The sequence below is a fragment of the Gobio gobio genome (genome assembly GCF_949357685.1).
Source record: "Gobio gobio genome assembly, chromosome: 19".
Taxonomy (NCBI): Eukaryota; Metazoa; Chordata; class Actinopteri; order Cypriniformes; family Gobionidae; genus Gobio; species Gobio gobio.
Genome location: NC_137112.1, coordinates 35,356,158 through 35,371,309, shown reverse-complemented (window position 1 = coordinate 35,371,309; position 15,152 = coordinate 35,356,158). Strand labels below are relative to the sequence as shown.

At 37.1% G+C, this 15,152-nt stretch overlaps 1 protein-coding gene across 1 annotated transcript in view; it reads right to left on the bottom strand.

The window, feature by feature from the left end:
* hdac11 (histone deacetylase 11) overlaps window positions 1–15,152 on the bottom strand; it is a 35,170-nt gene that overhangs the window by 10,166 nt on the left and 9,852 nt on the right. The window contains exons 6-8 of the mRNA XM_079844786.1: window positions 12,012–12,054; window positions 10,589–10,665; window positions 8,772–8,834 (exon numbers count right to left, since the gene is read on the bottom strand). Of these exons, the coding sequence (XP_079700912.1) occupies window positions 8,772–8,834; window positions 10,589–10,665; window positions 12,012–12,054 (183 nt within the window). The remainder of the gene's footprint in view (window positions 1–8,771; window positions 8,835–10,588; window positions 10,666–12,011; window positions 12,055–15,152) is intronic.

Below are 15,152 nucleotides of genomic sequence, written 5' to 3'. Positions count from 1 at the left end.
GCCAATATACCCTGGTTAACCAGCGGTTATGATGAATCGCTAATTGCTAATAGTTTAAGAATGCTTGAGCGAACAATGGACGTGCATCCTGAAGAAGGCATTGTAGCCGAAACGTGTTGAACCTTTTTAATGTTTTAATGAATTAGCCCCGGGCATAAAAGGCTTGGAATTTTTTGTTTCGTCATCTGCCGTTTACCTCTCATTTATCCAATGAGCACCAGTGGGTACACATTTATACCCCTGTAGCATACCCAGTTACCTTGTTTTGGAAAAATAAAATGATGTTTGCATTGTATTCCAGTGTATTTTCCTCCTGTATTAAACTCCTGTCCTCTCTCTACACTCTCCATCAACAAAGGTTTAAAAATATATATATATTCACCCACTTTGTGTCAACTCTCAAAAATCTCAAAACTGCTTGTCAACAATACTCTAATGCAGTCTAATACATGTGTCCAGTGTGCGCTGCTTTTGTTTCTGACAGCGAGAGATTTCCTCAGATGCTAAGTGTTCAGGCTCTGTTCTGAAGATACAACATTTCCATCCCTCTTCATTCCATCCTCCTCATCTGTCATGTACAGCGTCTGGCTATTGTCACTTTTAATTTAAAACTGCTGCAAGGCCCACAACTCATGTGTACGACTACAACCTCTTATTCCAAAACAGCCCATCTCTCTGCTCAGACCGCCAATTACGAGACTATGAACCACACGTTAGGGACACATTCACATTCTCCTGTCTGCACCATCTGCGTGCTCAAGCAGCAAAACCTTGCTGCTGGCAAAAAGATATCCATGTAGCAATTTCGAGTTCGGTCCTCTGAAATCTAACAGGCAGCTTAGTTACATTAATAATATATACAGGAGTGATTACTCAACATGCAGGAGCCCTTAAGTTCCACTGATGCTCATTGAGTAGAGGTGAACTGAATGGTAATATTATTGATGAATCAACACTATGATAAGAGCAAAGGATGGAAGGTATAGTATTTCTGCACCAGAGACCAAGTCTGCAATCAACTCGCAACTGGAATGCCCAAAGGCTTGTTTGCTAATACAAGCACATACTGGAAGTGTCAGATGGACCGTTTCATTGTTTTCATGTAGATTTTCCCTCTTCAGTTTGCTATAGGCGGTCAAAGGGGTGATAAAAGATGCTGGTTGAATCTGTGATGACATTAAATTATCATAAACTCTAAAGTCAGAGAGATGCTAAAAGATTCTGAGATTATTATTACCTTGAAATAAAGCTGAAATGAAATGAAATAGAAAATATAAATATTAGATGAAACAAATCTGAGCTGAAATTAAATAAGTTTAAGTTAAATATCTCAATAATATACTCAAGCTAAAATTTAAAAATAAAAAAGCTAAATAGAATATATATAATAAACTAATAAAAATGACAAAAGCACATACAATTTCTAAAACTTAAAGTAAAATTAAAGCTAAAATCAATAAACAAAAATAATATTACAATAATATTATCAATAACACCAAAATAACACTGAATACAAGCAAACCTACTCTGAATCCAACTTGGGCCACTGCCTGTCCTTTCACTTCTCAGACTCATCAGTAAAAATAAAAATGTCAAACAGCATAAATATAAAAAAAAAACCTGATCAATAATGCACAATCCAATCACCTTTGAAAAATACTTTTTCCTCGTTAAAAACTTTTACGCAAAGAATATAAATAGTACTTTTGAAATATATATTGGGACCTTCCTAGAAAAATAAAGGATAAAATAAATAAATAAATATTCACAAAAATATACCCGGAAGACTAATTCGCCACTGGTTCCTTCGAGATTTTCCAATGTGATTTTATAATGGGTTTTGTGTAAAATAAATCCTGTGCTAAACATAACTTCGCTATACTTTGACGTTTTGTTCTACAAGGTAAATTACACAAACCCATAGCGAAATCATGAATTTTGAAACAGTTACTAGTAATAAGTAACTAGAAGAGACAGCTTGGGGTGTGAGTGTGTGTGCCAGTGGAGTCAAGTTATGTTTACCACCGGCTTTATTTTACTCAATAATTGAAAAAACAATTATAAAACTCTCGCAGGAACCAGCGGCGAATTAGACTTCCGGGTTCGGACGTCATACCTGCACTACCCTGAAAGCAGTTTTACTTTACATGAAGCAGGTTGTCTTTTGGGGGGGTTAGTTTGAATCACGTGACCAACTAAATACTCACTTGATCTCTTTATCAGACACACCTCCTGTTATCAGACACATTTATTCAAATTAATATGCTGACTGCAAATAACGCATTTCTGCAATGACATCATAAGCGAAAAATGTTGCCCTCTAGTGATGCTACAGTAAACTAGGTGTCAGTGAGTCAAATAAGTCTTAAAGTCGGCATGAAAATTGCGATAGTCCATTCTTCCCTATTGTGACATATAAGTGAAAGGGCTTGTCGAATAGGGGAAAATGTAGGGTGGGACTTAATTTTGATTTTGTCCATCAGGAATTGTTGGGATGGTTGTGGTTAGCTATTGCTGTGATCTCAGTTGCCCTTGCAACTGTAAACACATCATCTGAAAAGAGAAGAGATGTCACTATAGAGGGAGGGGAAGTTATTTTGATTAAAGATTACGAGGGCACATGAATTTAAAAAAAAATGATGATGTGCACGAAATCATTAACGTTCCAGGGATGCTAACAACTACTTTAAATACTTTAATTCATAATATGCCATCATACAGGGGACTAACAATTTGTCGTCTCATTGTACAGATAATCCTGGTTATTAGCACACACTTATGAATTTATAAGCAACTGATGTCACCTTCAGAGACCGGCATCTGCCATCGCGTGTCATAATTTATCCTTTAATTGGAGCTTTAATGCCGATTTCTCCCCTCTCGATATTTTCAGTCTTTAAAGGGGTGGTAAACCACGATTTCACTATCCTAACTTTAGCTAGCGTGTAATGTTGCTGCTTGAGCATAAACAACATCTGCAGAGTTACAACGTTCAAAGTTTAAAGCAAAGGGAGATATTTGCTTTTAAAGAAATCAGTGTCTAAGGACTACAGCAAACGGCCAGTAGGCGCCTACACACATTCCTCCAGGGTTGGTGACATCAACAGGCTCAATATTTACATAAACCCCTCCTCCGAGAATATTAAATAAGGGGGGGTGAGGCCATTTTGTATCGCGCACTGTTGTGGTATAGTTAGGCTGGAGTGTTGTTGCCGCGATGCCAAGGAAACGCTGTTATTTTCATCCGGATTGCAGGTCTGGGGTACTTGCTTTGTTCAGCCTTCCTTGTGGGACGGGGGTGCGTTGCAGAGCGTTTAACATACAGCATGTTATATGCATGTGTGTTTGAGACGGAGGGAAACAGGCACATCTCACGGAGGAAAACTTCCATAAACTTTGCGAGTTCAATGCCGGATTTGAACAACGTCAGCTGCGTGAGACAAACACTGCCAGTGCGTGGATGCACGACGCGCGCGCTGCACATTTCACGGAGGAAAACTTCCACCATTTTCGCGAGTTCAATTCAGGATATGCACAACGGCTTGTCCTGAAAGCTGGATTTACAAACAGAAGCTGTTTACGGGCCACAACCTGTAAGTCTGATTTATATTTCATCGATGTGTTTTCCTGTAATAGGTTGTAGCAAGGAAGTAAACAGATGACAATGCTGTTCTGCAAACCAGTCTGTTAAATGCTCATTCATACTTAACGTTATCCAACGAACACCTAACGTTACAAACACTAACGTTAAAATCTCAACAGCGAACTTGGCATTAGTGTAAATGATTCTTTGATTAGAGCTTTTATGTATTGTTTATCTACAGGCTTGCTAAACATGGTTCTGTGTGTGATTTGGCTGACTTACTAGTAAAGCCAATGTTTAGTGTTCGTTTTGGGTTAGTTCTTGCGACAGATATTTGGCTATAATCGTTCTAAAAATACAAAAGTAACAGTGCCATTCAGTAGCGATCACTATAGACCCGCAGTCTTTACTCTTGAGGAATGAACAGGTTCTGCTCGATCATCTTCACTAAAATGTTCTGGGTCTGATTCGGGCTCATATGGTTTTATTGACGCCATTGTTTCTAATACTGCCAAAGCACAGTCTACCGGTAAAGGTAAGGGGCGTGACGTTTCCAATAAGCGTGCACAACACACTGTTAGCGAATCACAACACACTGGGCCAGCTAACCAATCTCAGCCCATCGCGTATTTTTGAGGGACTGGCTTCATACAAACCGGAAAGCATCAGACCGTTTTACAAGGAGGGACAGAGCAGTGTAGAATAAAGGTCAAATATATGAAAAATAATGTTTGTTTTTTTTTTTAAACGAACCATGAACACATGTTACAGTGCACCCCACAAACACAATCAAGCCTTCAAAAGAATGTGTTTTACCACCCCTTTAAACCCAGCTGAGACAGCGCTTTCAGGCCCATTTCTATGCCAACATGAAGATTCCCACCTTTGTTCTGCTTGTGGCCCTCCATGAATTATTCACCCGGCAATAGTATTGATCTGATCTTGTTGGCTTAGTCGATGAGCAAAAGACCATAATTACAATCAAGCCACACTTAAAAATGCTTATGACAGTTTTATGTGCTACTGCAGCACCAAAATTATCAAGAACAAAAGCTCCTGGGTCCATGAGAACTTAATTAATAGGCTGGGCTAATTAGCAGGGGAGGTGACGCATTAGGAAGGAAAGTGCAATAAACTGCAAATTAGAGGGAAACATGTTGATTAAAACTAATTAAGGAAGGAAGGATATGACATGTTAAGACTAACGGTTGCCGGAATGATAAACTTGTACTCTAAAATATTAAGGTCAGTCTGATTTTTTTTTTTTTATTAAGAAATTCATTATTTTATTCATCAGGGTCACGTTGAGTCACGTTTCATTGTGTTTTTGTTCATGTGCCTTTGTTTCCTGCGTTCAGTTTCGTTTCCATCGACCAAGGGGACGTTTACACACCATTTTCAATTAAAAACTGAAAACTTTTTTATGGCTATTCATTTACATGACAGCAGTGTTTTAGGGGCCTTCTGAAAAGGTGTTTCAAAGTGCACGTTTTTGAAACCGATACTGTTATCGTCTCCATGTAAACTATAAAAATGAGAATTTGTGAAAACGGCGACATCATGCGCATGCGTGTTCAGTCTATAGGCGCATCGTTTTCCTTTAGAAAAGTGACATTGGCAAATACTGGCCATAATAAATAAAGTGTTTTTAGTTGTTTTCACAGATCAGTGTGAACAGGAGCGTTTTGACAACAATGTCATCTGTATGTTTACTTTGTCTGTACAAAATGTTTCCATTTTTAGTACATCGCTGTCTGTTTGACAACATGGTTACTGATTAGTTCTGTGTATTTATACTCTCTATGTTGTTCAGTTCACGGTCCGTTATCGTCTTTGATTTATGTTTGCTATGTCGATCCTCCTGACTATTCTCCTGGTTCATTTATTCTCTGCATGTGTGTTGGGGTCCCACTTTATATTAGGTGGCCTTAACTATTATGTACTAACATTTAAATCAATCATTTGATACAATGCACTTATTGTGTACACATACATGTTTTTATATTGTATTTTTATATATTTATTAATTTCTGTAATTACATTTATAATTACACTGTTGACACTTCCCTTACACCTAAACCTACACTTAAACCTACCCATACACCACACCTGTCCCTAACTTTACCCGTATCCCACCTCAATATCAGCAAAAGTGTTTTGCATTACAGTATGAACACAATATAAGTAGGCCTACATTATACTTATTTTTGATGCAAGTACATTGTAGTTAAGGCCACCTAATATAAAGTGGGGCCTGTGTTGGATTGCGAAGCAACACCTTGTGACATTATTTAGCAAGGATTCATTACATTAATCAAAAGTGCACTAAAGACATTCATTATGTTACAAAATATGTCATCTTTATAGCATGGAAACATGGTTTAAGGTGTTTTTTTCAGCAGGGTATTTTTTTATTTTTTTTATGATGAGCGTGACATCCATCATCTTTAACTCTTTGTAGCTGATTGCCCTGATTTAGAGCTCTGCTGCTTAATTCAAATCTTTACCTCAGAGTCTTTGGTTGCAAGACAGCTCTCTTTTCATTCTGTTATCTCATCAAGCACTTCCATGTCTCTTTCGCTTAATCCAGCTCTCTCTCACTCGGGTAAGCACAATGTCAAACTAAATATTTTCTGCTCACCTTCACTGTTCCCAATGTCCATGGAGAGAAGCTAGTTCACAGTGAACATACAATCGTGCTTAATTGCTTTTGTGTTACTTCAGTTGTATGTCAGCCTATTATAAACACACTTGTGACCAAGTAAATATCATGATGTTAAGGATTAAACAGTAACTGGCATAGGGCTGATTTTAATGTGCAGTCTACACTTCCAGTTAAAAAAAGCTGTAATATAGTAGTCATACTTTATTAAATTGCAGGATAATTCACCATCTCATCACTGCATTGGATATGACATATTCTACTGCTGCTAAGACCAACAGAGTGGCTTCTTACAGTATTCATATCTCTAAAGGGGGACATACACAGATCAGGCATAACATTATGACAGGTGAAGTCAATTACACTGATCATCTCTTCATCACGGCACCTGTTAATGGGTGGGATATATTCGGCAGCAAGTGAACATTTTGTCCTCAAAGTTGATGTGTTAGAAGCAGGAAAAATGTGGATTTGAGCTAGTTTGACAAGGGCCAAATTGTGATGGCTAGACGCCTAAACTGCAGCTCTTGTGGGGTTCCCAGTCTGCAGTGGTCCACTTGGATCACTTTTCTATCAAAAGTCTATCCAAGGAAAGAACAGTGGTGAACCGGCCATGGGCGGCCAAAGCTCATTGATGCACGTGGGGAGCGAAGGCAGGCCCGTGTGGTCCGATCAAACAGACGAGCTACTGTAGCTCAAATTGCTCAATAAGTTATTGCTGGTTCTCATTAGACATGTGCCGGTGAACGGTAATACGATATACCGCAATAATGAATATGCACAATATTGCTATCGTGGGCACTTCAAAATACCGTGAATAATTATTTCTTACAAATTATTCAGATTGTTAGAATGCATTTTAAGAATACTTTACCCATCAACTGTTTCAAATGAACAACACATCAAAGAGAAACACGCACTAATGTAAACAAAACCCAACGTGCATATGCACATGGTGGAACAAGTGAAGGATATGCCCTGAATGAAACGCACATTCACTCTCTGACAGCAGAGGGCGCTGACGGAACAGCTGAAATGCAGCCGTTTCTCCGGTAATCCTGGTAAACAAAACAGTTTTCAGTTGCTTTTTTAACTATTAACTTTAACATTATCAAAGAAGAATAACTGTAAAAATGTAGCTATTCGCTCTTTGTTGATGTTAATGCATTAACTAGTGAGACTTTATTGTAAAGTGCTACCTATTGTACTTTATAATTCTTTAGCACTTTAATCTGTTTTAAATATTTGTTTACTTTATACATTTTTGTGTATTGCTTTATTGTATTTAAATGTTTGGTTCTTTTGTGATAATTAAGTTATTAAACCTGTTATGGTATGACAACACTTTTTTTGCAACGAATTTCAATATCGTGATAATACTGTATACCGTGATAAAAGCTTCAGCAATTAATCGCAACATGAAAATTTAGAAACCTGCCACAAAGCAAAAATGGTTCAGGAATGGTTTGAGGAGCACAACGAGTTTGAGCTGTTGAATTGGTCTCCAAATTCCCCAGATCTCAATCCAATCGAGCATCTGTGGGATGTGCTGAACAAATAAGTCCTATCCATGGAGGTCCCACCTCGCAATTTACAGGACTTAAAGGATCTGCTGCTTACATCTTGGTGGAGTCCATGCCTCGACAGGTCGGGGCTGTTTTGGCAGCAAAAGGGGGACCAACACAATATTAGGTCATAATGTTATGCCTGATCAGTGTATCTTGCAAATGTAAATTTTAGATTGATATTGATTAGTATGTGAACATTCTGTAAGTGTCAGGACTGTAACAACTTGTAGTATTCTTCTATTACTGAAAAATAAATAGTATAATAGTATAAATAGTATAGTATACAAATAATTCCTTGAAATAGGAATATTTTGTAACAATGTAAAAGCCTTTACTGTTACTTTGAAACAATTTGTGCATTCTTAATAAATAAAAATATATATTTTTTTGTTTAAAAAAATTGTTTTAAAATTCTATTGACCCCAAACTTTTGAATTGGTAGCGTACATCAACAACGTCTATCCAGAGACAAACACATGGCCCATGCAAATATAGAACTTGCATAGACTTCTTAAAGACAGCAGAAAAAAAAATGTAAAACAGTTACACTATGACTGTGTAAAACTTTAGGGAAAGAAACCTTTAAGTGGACCACAGGGGGAACATTTATAAAACAAGTATGATAAGGCTATTAGCTCTTATAGAACTACAGAAAAAGCTATCATCTCATTACACACTACAAGATCCTGTATGATACCATAACACACTTGACAGTTAAAAAAAGTAGCCTTTCCATCATTGGGTAGTAATTGCCATCTTAATGACACACTCAACAGCCAACACTAACAGAGCCATGACAACACAAGAAAGCAAATTTCTGCTGCAAAAGAGTCAAAGCTGTTGCATACAAGTAATCGGACTGCAGAATTATTGATTTCACCTCCAAATGGGGGTATTATCTCGTCTACAGCGTCAATTCCATTGACTGACAGAGTGGAGTTGGAAAAGGACTGCTCACCTGATGGGCGTCTAGATCGATGATGGTGGCCCTGGCAACTCCCTCCACCCTCTCAAAGAGAAACTGCAGAGGGAAACACAAAGGAGGAAGTCAGGTTCTGCCTGACAGAGGAACAAATTGCAAAGAGGTTTGTGGATCTCATGACATAGCAACAGTCTGAGAGTGGGGAAAAAAAAGAAAATAATGAATGATCTTTTTCAGTAAAAAGATGGTACACAGATACCAAACAAGATATTCGTAGGAGGATTTTTTAAATGAAAGAATAAACTCCAAGGCTGTATTATTTGAGAGGGAGAAATGTTACAAGAATTTCCAAGTAAAAAAGGTTTAATGACATGTTTACGTAAGTAATCCTCTTATCTCTAGTCTGTTTATTTCTTAAATAGAGTAAAACTACATTACTTTTTAAAATGACCAAACAGCAACTATACTGAACATGATAGCAAATCCACTACCCAAAAGTGCTCTAAAACAACAGCTGGTGTTAAAATAAGAGTGTTAAAGATGCAGTTACAAAAATCCTATATTTGATCATTTGGATTTGATTGGCATCAACTTATTTAAGCTCCTTGTGTAATTTATGCATAACTGTCACCCCTTTTTGAGAATGGACGTGAAAACGAAAATGTTAAAATCTAAACCTAAATTCAAGAAGGCTAAGACCTAAGTTTGGTCTTTTTTTAGAGAAGACACCTTGTCAAAACAGATTATTGCTGAAGTGAAAATGAAAGTATGAAAAAGTTATGGAAGTTTAAATGTACTGTAAATCAAATATATTAGTGCTGGGAATCGATCAAAAAATTACTAATTAATCGCATCGTTTTCTGTAATTAAATTGCAAGTTTTTAATATTTTTGGAGTTTTTAATATTTTTATATTGTAATAATTTCTGTTACTCTCCAAATTAATGAGGAAACAATTTAAAGACAGCATATTTTAATTGTGTTGTAATGGCATCTTTTTATGAATGAAGGCCAGTATCACTGATACCAATGTCTCTATGAAACATTAATGACGTTACATTACAGTATAACTGAAAGCTACCAATTTCAACATTTATTAGGCTTAAAAAAAACAACTTTTAACCCTTTGTTCTTTGATGAACATTAATGATAGACATCATCTGTGCTGCTGTCACTTTAAGATCGGCCGCTGCCGAACATGACGCGGATCTGACGCGCTGTCACGCGCATCTCATTTTCTCACGTTCATTTAAGATGTTATTTAATTCATTTAAGACTCCTATTATGAGAATACTCGACAAAACTGGCATTTTGGCAAAATTCTCTGTGTTGTTGTTATTGTTTGTTCAAGAGCGAAAGAGAACTCGATGTGTGCACGAGACTGGCGCACGCGTGAATGTGGCTGACTCCCTGATCAGGGCACTGAATTAGGACTACTGAATTAGGGATCTGATTGAGACACAGACAGAACACTGACACAGCGCGTTCTCTTGTGTTGCGCTTTGATGGTTTAAAAGCATTTACATGAATAAGAGCGTGATCATATAAGGTAACGCTGGGCAAAAATGTATATAAAAAACGAACGCTGCGTTAATTGGGTTAAATATTTTTAATGCGTTAAAATGAAAAAATCGGCCGCGTTAACGCGTTAATTTGCCCAGCACTAATATATATATACTGTATATTATATATAGGTATTGGATATTGGAAAAAAAAATCATTTCAGTCAGCAACTTTTTCATTTAATTCAAAATTCATTCATATAATTTACAACTGCTGTATATGATTAATAAATTGCTGATGATAGAGCCCCATTCTCTAGCAATCTCTAGTGTTTTGGGGCAAACATTTCACCTTGATAGCTAGTGTGATGTCAGCATAGGCACAAAAACCTCCTCCTTTGTCACTAGAGCAGTGGTGGAAGCCTCCTCCTGCAAGAGAAGCAGAAAAGGGCTTTTAAAACAGCTCAACTCAGGTTGAATGAATGGTGTATAAAAATGGTGCCTGTTTTCCAGTGCCACCAGAAGATTTCCATTTGAATGTTCCCTCAAAATGTGGGTGATTGAGAAACTAGCTTTAAATTAGCATCATATTTATACTTTCAGGCAACAGATCCGATCTGTCCTTCCATGAACCGCCACATTTAGCCTCATTAAATAACTCTGCACTCCGGAAGCTCCTCTGCAGGAGCGGGCCAGTTGCTGATTAGCATTTATTGCTTATTCACACGACCCCGCTTGCGGATTCACACCTTTCAATTACTGTGCAACACCCTTAGAGGAACAACGCATGCATTTGAATGAACAGTCGTCCGTTGTCTATTAATGCTTAGCAATGCAAAGGAAAAGAGCAGCTCGGTTTCTCATGAGGGAAATGGCTGAGCTAGCAGGAGCCATGTGTTTTCCCCCCACTTTCTTCTGAAACAAAGATGAGAATAGAGCAGTGAATGCATTGATACATAGCCATATTTGGGGAATATTTGAATGAAGTTACCAAAATGACTAACCTGTTACATCTTAAAGGGATAGTTTACCTAAAAAGTATCCCATCATTTACTCACCCTCAAGCCATAGGTGTATATGACATTCTTCTTTCAGACGAATACAATCAGAGTTATAATAAAAAATGTCCTGGCTAATCCAAGCTTTATAATGGCAGTGAATGGCAGCCCAAAAAAGTGCATCCATCCATTATAAAAGTAATCCATACGGTTGGGCTGCCATTTACTACCATTATATAGCTTGGAAGAGCCATGACATATTTTAATATAACTCCGATTGTATTCATCTGAAAGAAGAGTACAACTAGAATGGCTTGAGGGTGAGTAAATCATGGGGTAATTTTCAGTTCTGGGTGAACTATCCCTTTAATATTAAAAAGATTTCCCCTTTTCACTAATTTATAAACCAGGGGGTTCTCAAACACATACTACCAGTCTAGGACCAATGGTACACAACAGCTCTTTAAAAAATGAAATACATTTTAATACATATATGTGAAATAGGACATTGTCACTTAGACAGTCTTTAAGCTTGCATTCAAAGAGATGCGTTAGCTCAGTGTCGACAAAATTAGAGGGAACTTGTTGTGAATAGGCAATATTGTTTGAGAAATATAGGATGTTTGAGAATCACTACTTTAAATGATTAATATTATGTCTGAGATGGAATCAAATATGCAGAGAGCGCAGCAAATCCATAATCCACAGTAAGATGCACTTATTCTCATTGCAATTGTTTTTCGAGTGATGATTGGGAGCATTAGAAAGAGAACTTACCCACATTTATTGCCCATCCTCGATCCATTGCCAGCTTTCCAGCCTAGGTGTATAGAGAGATAGAGAGAGAGATAGAGAGATAGAGAGAGAAAACACACTTTACTTTCATGGTCTCATTTTCCAGCTAGCATTTTTCCCCTTTCCAGTCATCAATAAATTAACAGAAAAACAAAAATCTGTTCATGTGCCAAATAAATCAAAAGCAGAGTAACTTGGCGCGAAAGCTGAGGGAGGATACAACATTATCTGAACTTCTTTCATCCCTGATTACAAATCCTTTCAACTTCACACAGTTCTGTGCATATAGTCTACTAATGGCTTAAGAGGGGTTTAGTGTAGCTTTTTACAGAGCCTGCACATTTCTAATATTTAAACACACTCATTTTAGACATTTGTTTTGGTTAAGGATTTCCTCATATATTCTTTTGCTCTATTTCTGTTATTATCTCACATTAACACAGTGAAAATCAAATCTATCGTCCACATTTAATGACAGTGGAATAACAGGAAATGGCTTTAAAATGGTGTTACCATCACAGCAAGGGTTATCCATTTGTCTATCACAGATAAGACCATCTCCAAAGAGTAGCGCATTTCAATGAGGTTTGCAATAAAAAGAAAACTTGGTGCCGCTTTGTTGAAATAATAATCAGCTTTTCACTCGTCTTTCAAAATGAGACGGGATCCCATTTTCTTTTATCATTTCTTCTTGTCACAAGTAATCTAATTGCCTCCATGAGCCTTTGGAAGCTCTGAGTACTTGTTACAGGACTTAGTATCTGCAGTGACAAGAGTGGTATTGCCTTTATTAGCTTATTTTGACTGACATTTTACATAAATAGTTTTTCTTTTTTAATTATTTTCAATATATATGCATACACTAATGTTAAAAAGTTTGGGGTCAGATGTTCAGAAAAAAAGCATCTTATGCTCACCAAGGCTGCATTTATTTGATAAAAAAATATAGTAAAAACAGTAATACTGTGAAATATTATTGCAGCTGCTTGATATTTTTGTGGAAACCAAGATACTGTAATTTTTTTATGAAATTATTATTCTTTAATGATTGTTTAAAGGAACAGTATTTATTCGATTTTTTTATTATTAATTTCTAAAAGTATTAACTTAAAAAAATAAAAAATAAAAGTAATCTTACTGACCAAAGAACATTTAAAATGCAATGACTAACAATACACAAACTTAAAGCACTGTAAGGAAAACTATTTCAATAGACCTTAAAAAACCCCATTAAAAGACCTTTACGAATACAAGCAATTCCATGTAAAATAGAAGAAACTATGCAATATTATTTCTGATTGGTGTAGCTTTTCTATTACGGACACGCTGAGATAATGACTAATTATAATTTTAGACAAGTTTAACTGCATCTAGAATTCATATACAACTAATACACTCATGACACTTTCCTCTGAGTGCATTCAAAGCTACTTTCAGTCATTCGTGAAGTAGAGAGCCAAACTAAGAAGAGAGCTCCACACATGCATGAACACAAACACACGCACACACACGCACGCACACACACGCACACACACGCACACACACGCACACACACGCACACACACGCACACACACACACACGCACACACACGCGGACACACACGCACACACGCGCACACACGCACACACACGCACACACACGCACACACTGCTCTTGAGCTCAATCCCCTGGCTGCAGCCAGTGCATGGCTTTGCATAAGGAGAAGGTTATCAGTGAGCCTGGAGCCCTGAGCTGTTCCTGAGAGGCACAGCTAAGCTCAACTCAGCTCTATCTTTCCTTTTTAACTTTCTCCATGCTCTCCCTCTCTTTGGGGTTTCTACTGATAGGAGATCCATCAGTAAAACTGCATCAAAAGTTTGAGTCTGCAATCATTTCAATCAATTCAAGAACCAGAGTGCATATAAATTTACTCATGATTAATATTTTATTCAAATCAACCAGTGCTCTCAATGAAACAGAAAATGCAACATGGAAAAAGTCTATCCAAGCGTCAATAAAAGATGGATTTTTGGGCCAGTAGATCAGATTTAGTTCAGCTGCTGTATATAAATAAATAAAAATATACTGTATATATATATATATATATATATATATATATATATATATATATATATATATATATATATATATATATATATACGCACTACCAGACAAAAGTTTGGAATAATTACATGTATTTGTAAATGTGTGAATTAAGACCGCATTTAGTTGATCAAACCAGTGAAACAGTAATATTATGAAATATTATTACAATTTAAAATAACTTTTTTTCACTTATAATGTTTAAAGCATCATTACTCCAGTCTTCAATGTCAGCTGTTGTTCAGACTGTTGCTGGAATATGACGAAATACAGCGCAAAACATTATTGATGTATTTATTCTATCCCATTTTAACTGACGCAAAGTCACGTCACTTGCGCACTTTGGCAAATCCACTTGCGTTTCATTACACTCCCTAGATCCCCAAGCAGTGTATCAGTATGTAGTGAACAAAAATGTTTGTACAAGCAATGCTTCTCATTCTTTCGTCATGCCTTATAATTCAAATGATTAGAAATCGTTCATTCACACTGGCCTTATTTTTGAGCCCTGATATGTGATGCACCAAATGTATCCGCTTCAGAATCAATGCTTTTTTTAGCCAAACAACCTAAAGGACATCACGACCGCTCTGTGTGAAAAGCATCAATTTATATAAACATCCACTGCCACATTCTGCATCTCGAAAATCATTTTCGACTGCACTTTTGTAACTGAAGTAGTGCTATTAAAGCAAAACAAAGTGTGCACATCCGATCTCATTCATAATCATCACATTAAGACTGATAATAAACAAATCCACTACAACAGAGGAGAGATTAATGATACGAGTCCGCCTGTCCATTATGATAATTCCTCCCAAACGCCCACAATTACACAGTGGATGTTGTCTAACCTTGAACTTCCTTGCGCACTACCTAAGACGGGGACGGCCCGCACATACTCCCATGTTCCCCGAACCAGAACTACAGCTCCATCCAGCCTGTCGACTGCTGACTGAAATGGCAGTCAATTAGCAGGCCGTGAGAAGGGCTCAATGGGAGGTATAATTATGTTCTCGGGCTGAGAGGGACGTGTGGAG